The sequence below is a fragment of the Strix uralensis genome, chromosome 8, assembly GCF_047716275.1.
Source record: "Strix uralensis isolate ZFMK-TIS-50842 chromosome 8, bStrUra1, whole genome shotgun sequence".
Taxonomy (NCBI): domain Eukaryota; kingdom Metazoa; phylum Chordata; class Aves; order Strigiformes; family Strigidae; genus Strix; species Strix uralensis.
Window position 1 is genome coordinate 2196425 of NC_133979.1, and position 7122 is coordinate 2203546.

Genomic DNA, 7122 nt, shown 5'->3' on the forward strand with positions numbered 1-7122 from the left:
TAAAATTTGAAAGAGAGCAATGAATCATGCAGAAAGTTTCTGCCTTGGCAGAGAAACCCAAATTGCTGCATTTGGGCACCAGCTCGAGATGCCCAAGGGCATGCTTTAAACTGGCGCTCACTCCAAGGAGGCATTTTGCAGACCCGCATCACACACAGCTGGGTTTTGCCATATTGTCTATCCTTTCCACCCAAAAAACAAACCTCGTTTGGGTTTTGCTTCAGCTGCTACATCCCATTGATCATTTTAGGCATGAGGCAAACGTCAGGTTTTGCTGCCTCACTTGTATTTTGGTTTAAATCCTCAAAGCCACCACTTCAGCCACCACACTGGCACCATATGGGTTTTAACTGGCAAATACCACCAGCCCCAGTCCAAAGCATTTCCCAAATTCCCAGGGTTTGGGTGGGGCCTTTTTCTTGGTGGTTGTTGGTTTTGGGCTAGAGCCATTTATCTCTTCCCTCCCTGAGGGCAGAAGGACATGCTGCCAATGGACTAGAGCTGGAAAAACCCAAACCATCTCAGTGGGAAGGGTCTGAATGCCTACCAAAAGGTTGGGTTTTTTTCCTCTCTAGACTAGAGGTTGCTACTGCAACCTGTTCAGCTGAACAAATTCAATCCATGTTGATGGGGATGGTCTTCGGGTCCAGTTTTGCCAGGCCAGCTCTAACCTGGAGTGCATGAGACATTGCTGGAGATGCCACGATGCAGTGAGGGAGCACGTCACTATCCCCTGAGCAGCTCTGGGTTGGACACACTAACCACATCCCCTGCTTTTGAACCCACAAAACCAAGAGCTAAAGAGCTCATTGCCCTTTCTGTTGCAAACACTTCACCTCCCAAGCCCCCATATTCATGTGCCTCATCCTCAACAGCTCAGAATCTCAGTTTTCCCATGCAGGCAGCATCTGTGGGCAGGACCAGCCCTCCAAACACATTCCAAAAAGCTTTATGCATGTCTGAATTTGAGAATTGGTGAAGTGTCCCCAGCCCTCCGCCCACCCTGGGCTACAAGGGAAGCTGAGCCATTGGTTCAGGCACAACACCTCTCTGTGCTGTGCAGGGCATGACAGAAGGGTCAAACAATCTGCATTCATGACAAAAATAGTTTCCTCACCAGTGTCAGGCCTGTTGGTTAGGCAGCAGGTTCCAGCAGGTCTGAAAAAATCCCCCTTAGATCTCAGAGGACACGGCTGGAGATGCTCCTGCAAGCCAAAGCCCTGAGCCTCTTTGCAAGCCCAAGCTCGGTCATGTGTTACTGCTCAAAGTATTGGAAAATACAGGTCCTAATTTAGTGTTATGGTCCTCACATATTTTCTGGGATGGTTTTGACATCCATGCCTGAATTTATGTTAATTGCCTCAAATCGGCTATTGGCTTTCTCAAATAAAAACCAAGTGTTTCTACCAGGTCATTTCCTTGCCAAGTCGCACTGCCAACACTAAGCACGTTTAAATACACCATTTACTGAAGTGAGACCACCTGAAATATAATAAAGCCAATTTTTTTGCCTAATCAAGAAAAACGTGCCATTAGATGCCTCTGACCCCAGTACTAACTGTTCAGCACGATGAAAACACAAGACGTGGAGACAACCATTGCTAAAAGATGATGCAAGAAAGTTTTTGCCATTTTTGATGTGACCAGTCACCCGTGAAATTTCCCAGAGTGACCCAACTCCCCAGAAACAGGTGCAAAAAAGCCTGGAGAAGAGAGTTAGAAAAATCTCCTCTCTGAGAAAGCTTCTCCCAAGAAAATGTCTTGTTCGGGCTCTGGAGAAGCACGGGTACTGTCTCCCACAAAAGACATGACCTTCTCCAACGTAACCATGGCTGCTCCCATCAGCCACACGTTGTCTAATCTTTCCGAACATCACCAAGCTTCTGGCTTGGGTGACATGTTGCAACAGCGATTTCAAAACTTAATTAAGCTGTATAAAATACCTTCAGTACATTGGAGATGCAACAGATGGATAAAAAAAAAGGAGATAAACTTGTTCCTGTGCACGGATGTTTACCTTAACGACATGCCCAGAGCATTTCTGAGTACTAGTGAGTTATTTTACAATCAAAGGGAACATCTAAATACCTCTCATATCTACAGCCACACATGCAGAGACCTTTCCAGCATGTGGTGGGACCTTTCCAGCAGCGGTTTGGGTCTCAGATCTAGCGCTGACATGCAGTACAGTTTTGCTGCAGGTTATTTTTGTCAATTCAAAGATGAGGGGGGTTTAGTCCCCATCCTCAACACCTACTTGCCACCTGTTTGAGTGAGGCCAAGCACAGCAAAACCATGCCCAACATGGGTGCATGCTGCACCCATCGTGCTATGGAGGTGGAGGACCGTCGGCTTCTGGGGGTTGAGACACTGTGAGGCATGTGTTTAGGTCTCCTCCCAGCAAGGACTGGTTTCTGGAGACAGTGTCCACACTTATGCTTAAAAATCACAATGATATCTAAAAAACCTACAGGGAAAAATACACACTTTTTCTTCCCATCTACCAGGAGAATGAGAAAAATATTCCCTATTGGGTTCAGAACAAACCAGTCCAAATTGCACATTCCGCATCATTCCCAAGGAGCCACATACTCTTGTTTCCAAAGAAGAGGATCCAAAAACATCAATTGAGCCAGGTCCATCCTGCCAGCCATGGGTGATGCTGGGTGGCCCCATGCTCTGCACCCCAGGGGTGCTGGGGCTGCTCGTGGGCACCAGCATGGGCCAGGCAGGCACAGTCCAGCTTCTCCCTGAGCTCCACCCTCAGCTTCCAGCACAACGTCCAACATTTTGGTGAGACGAGAGATTAAAATAATAATAATTAAAACCCTTTAACAGGTTTACTGCAGGGAACTATAGTTATTTTGTGCAGGTTTAAAAGTTCCAGATCCAGTTGAGCTGAGCACATTTGAAGCATTTCTATGTTAAAAGAGAGCATCTCTGCAAGGTGTCAGTGTTTCAGTAGGATATTGGTCATAAGAGTTTCCCTCTTGCACAAATAGAGCAAGTGTTTAAAAATTCATCAAAAGCAGTAATTATTTCTTCCAATTTTCTCGCTTCTTTTCTAGGTTCCTGTATTCATTAGCTAGTTGGGGAACAACATGTTCAGCAATTTAATAAGTCACAGATAACAGGGAAACTTTTTTATGGCTAGGATTTTTTTTTTTTTTTAAAAAACACAAGAGTGGTTCATGAAAGGTGATTCCACCTCTGCCAGAGCCTGACGAGGTGGCTGCCCCATCCCTGGCCGACCTCTCCGGCCAGGTCCTTGCCTGCGCCCACCTGCCTTGGCCACTGTAGCTGCGGCTCCTGCACAGCAGCACACTGTGGGCATTTCACAAACAAGGCAAAAATCCTCAAAGAAAAAAAAAAGACAAAAAAAAAGAAAACCCAACTGCCTCCCCCCACTCAGCTTCAAAACTAGTTAAATAACACAAACCAAGAATTACAGCAGGTCAACTTCAATTTATCTACATTAATTCCTCCGCAAATGGAGACACTTTTGAGAGAAACTCTGTTGTTAATGACATCTTCTCTAAAATTACCTGTTCTTGCACAGGCTGTGTGCCTGGTTCCCAACATGCCATGTATGTCAGCACAGTGTGATGAGTTTGATGTCATGGTCTAAAATTAAAATCTCTTTTGCTTGTGACGATCATCAGTATTGGAGAAGACAGTATTAGAGAAGGTATTTCCTTATATCGAAGGACAACACCACTCATTCTCTGAACACCAAGGAATCAAAAATAAAAAAATAGCAAGAAGCAATTCCGGTGATCACAGACGGCCAATTCCAGCACCTGAATTTCTAAGGTTTAGGCAAATATTTTAAGTCAATCCAAGACGCCTTGGTTGTGTGGAACCCAACACCTGTCTAGGTTAGTTTGGACAGGGTAGCAGAGCACTGTTTGCAGGGATACACCGAGAAGCAGCCCAATTTCTGCCTGTCATCTCGGGGAAGGCCGGGCAGCCACCTGGTTAACATGCCGGCAGCGCCGCGAGCCCGGTGCTGGATGCGGCCCCACACAGCCCTTGCTGAGGCAGGCCCTTCTGCCTCGGCCAATGGGCCACAATTTTTTTTTTTTTTTAAAAAAAAAGGGATATTTTGATCTTCTTGGCCCTGAAGTATCTATTCTGCTACAAAAAAATAAATTCAAAAGTCTTCCTTTCCCTGCATCTTACTCCAGAAGGGATTAAAAAAATAAATAAATGAAGAGCAGCTTTACATACAGCCGAGACAAACGACACAGGTTAAAATTTCTTTAATGCCCAGGGGCTTTTCCCACACATGATCAGACGCACAGTCTCACAGTGCTCCCTGAAGTATCTTGTGCCTGGAGCCCATATTTCATTCTCATTTCCTTTTTTTATTCCAATAAGCCTCAACCCAACCCCCACCCCACCCCCCCCCACCCCTCTCCCCCAGAGCCTGCATCTTCAAACCAGTGACACTACATGACAAAAATTACCTTAACTTCAAATATCCTTGTTTCCTACTGAAAAGATGCTCATCCATGTAAAACCACCTAATCCCACCTATCATCGACAGGCTTCACAGCCCCCGGTTCTGTGTGCAGATATCACTTAAATTCATCCTCTGTGCATCACATCAGGCTGAAAAAGTGGGTTTCCCAGCAGAGGGTAAAATAATGGTTTGAAGGACCAAAATGCCGAGCAACCCGCCCCAGCCTGGGCTCCCTCCTCACCGGCTGGAGGAACCGACAGCTCTGCCGGGGAACCTGGCGTTTGCATACCCCGAACTGCCTACACAGGGCTGGGGATGGAATTGCAAATAACCTGATGGACTTGATATTATATCACCATCCGCCAGCTCGCCGGCAGTGGGCAGGGTGCTTCAGTTTGGTTGGGATTAGGGGGAGGGGAGGATTTTATTTTTATTATTGTTATTATTTTTTTTTTAAAAGGAAAGGGATTCACACACACAGGTCCAGTGCATCCTCCTTCCTCCCCTATTGCTTTTAAAACTCTAGCAGTCCTGAAAGACATGCTCAGATCATCACCTACCTTCCATCATGGTGGCAGAATTGCATTCCTCAATTTCCAAGGAGCCTGAAAAAATACAGGAGAATACGATCCCAGTTACCAGATGCTTAATGTAAGCCCTTCAACCAAACGCCTCCGGTCCCCGGCTCACTTAGCTGCCAGAATTACAAGGAGGGGGGAAAAAAAAAAAAAGGAAAAAAAAAAAGGAGCTGAGGCTAACGGCAGGCCATGGATGCTGCTGTGCCTGTATCACCTCCAGGATCACCGGAGGATGCTGAGAGAAAGGGAGGACGAGCCGGGCTCGGCTTCGGCGCAGCCAGTCCCTCCCGCCCCACACCTCCTCACATGCGCGCTCGCTCCCGACACACCCCCCCCGGGAACACACCAACCTATTTCCCATATTTCCCCCCCCCACCACACACACACTTTCACCACCAAAAGCATAACCCCTCTTCGTACCTCGTGACGCACTTCCCCTCCCTCTAATCCTATTGCAGCGGCTGGAGGAGCCAGATTAATTACCAGGCGCTGTCAGATTAGGAGCGTGTGGGGAGACCGGCTGGGAAAAGGGGGGGAAAACAATAAATCAATCCAGCCTGGATGAGGCAGCGGGTGCGAGCTTCGGCACGCTCGGCGAGCAGAAGGGCTGCGAGCTCGGGTGCACATCCGCGAGCGCTGGGCCTCCTCGCCTCTCCTGCAGCCATTCAAGAGAGAAATCCATCGGGCTGACGTCACAGCGCCAGCAATTAGCCCCGAAAGGATGATGCGGGAGAAATTTCTCCCCGACTGCCTTCCGAGAGCGCCCGGGAATTCATTTCGCCTGAAGAGCGGCCGAAGCATCGCCAAAGTGGGGAACAAAAGAGGCTGGGGAGGGAGTGGGGGGGCTGCAAGAGCTGACCCATCCCTGCAGCTGATGCCACCGCTGCCCTACAAGGTGCCACCCCAGCTTGTCCCAAACTGCCACATCCCCCTTCATTTCTCTCTGCCAGCTCCCCCCCGGCGCAGAGCCTGACCACAGCCAGCCCCCCACGACGGGGTGTGCGACCCTCGTTGGCTTCAAAACCATTTCTGAGAGCTGCTACAAGCTGGGGGGGGGGTTTGGCTGGAGGTGACAGGCAATGCCAACGTGGGAGTTACACGGGACACTGCTAGGATTACACCAGTAAAAGGACAAGATGCAAATTTGTTTCTGGCAAAATTGGCTTTAACCAGCTCCAACAGTTCAGTTATATTATTTTTTTTCTGGCAGGAAAGATGCTTTAAAACCTCTTACACTTGCTCTGAAGCAGTCCCCATGCACAGCTGCAGGAAGAGGAGCCCCATCCCTGGGGTGGCTCATCTAAAACAGCACCCACCTCTGCAAGGGACAGCCCCGAGGGCACTCAGGCTGGGGGCACACGTGGGGCTGTCCCCAAGGCCACCACTGCAGCCCGACACCCACCAAAAACGGGGGTTATGACCACCAGCACCAGCCTGCATGTGCAGAGGAGCTGCCCCCCCCGCCTCTGCTCCCCACCGGGCACAACGGCAGCGTTTTAAGCACAACCAGCCCGTTTTGGCACTTGCAGATGCAGCTTTTCAGCATGACCTTGGATCTGTGATGGAAATTTAACTTCTACCTCTCACCCCACATCACATCTTTAGGATGGTCCCAGTCAGCCACACGCATTTCTCAGGACTTCACCCTGCTTCACCCTTCAGGGAGAGGAATACCTGCAGCATTTATCCCATTAAAAAAAGAAATCAATTTTTCCCTCCCCATTAAAAAAATAAAAATCCCATTTTTCACTTTAAAAAAAATCCAAATGCCAAGTACCTCCAAGGGTTTGGATACACCAGAGGGGAAAGGAGCTTCAATGCCACAACAGAGTCTTTACATCGATTGTCCCCAGTGCCAAAGCGTCCCCAGCCCCAGCCCTCGCCCATCCCAGCAGCAAGAAACGCCACCACACACCCAGGATTATTTAACAGATGGTTTGTTTAATCCTCACAAAGAGCTTCTGCGACCTGCCTTGGCTGCCTGTGCTTTCAGCACGGGCAGCAGGGTCGCAGGGAAGGGTGCCCAGCGCCTTTGGGAAATCTGTTTGTAATCCCAGGGCGAGTGCAACATGCCCAACA

General features: G+C 48.7%; 1 protein-coding gene across 1 annotated transcript in view; it reads right to left on the reverse strand.

Annotated features, from left to right (window-relative positions):
* The window catches only part of SGIP1 (SH3GL interacting endocytic adaptor 1), a 58182-nt gene extending 52777 nt beyond the window's left edge, over positions 1-5405 (reverse strand). Inside the window, exon 1 of the mRNA XM_074875811.1 lies at positions 5026-5405. Coding sequence (XP_074731912.1) covers positions 5026-5035 — 10 coding nt within the window. The 5' untranslated portion in view covers positions 5036-5405. The remainder of the gene's footprint in view (positions 1-5025) is intronic.
* Between the last annotated feature and the right edge of the window lie 1717 nt (positions 5406-7122).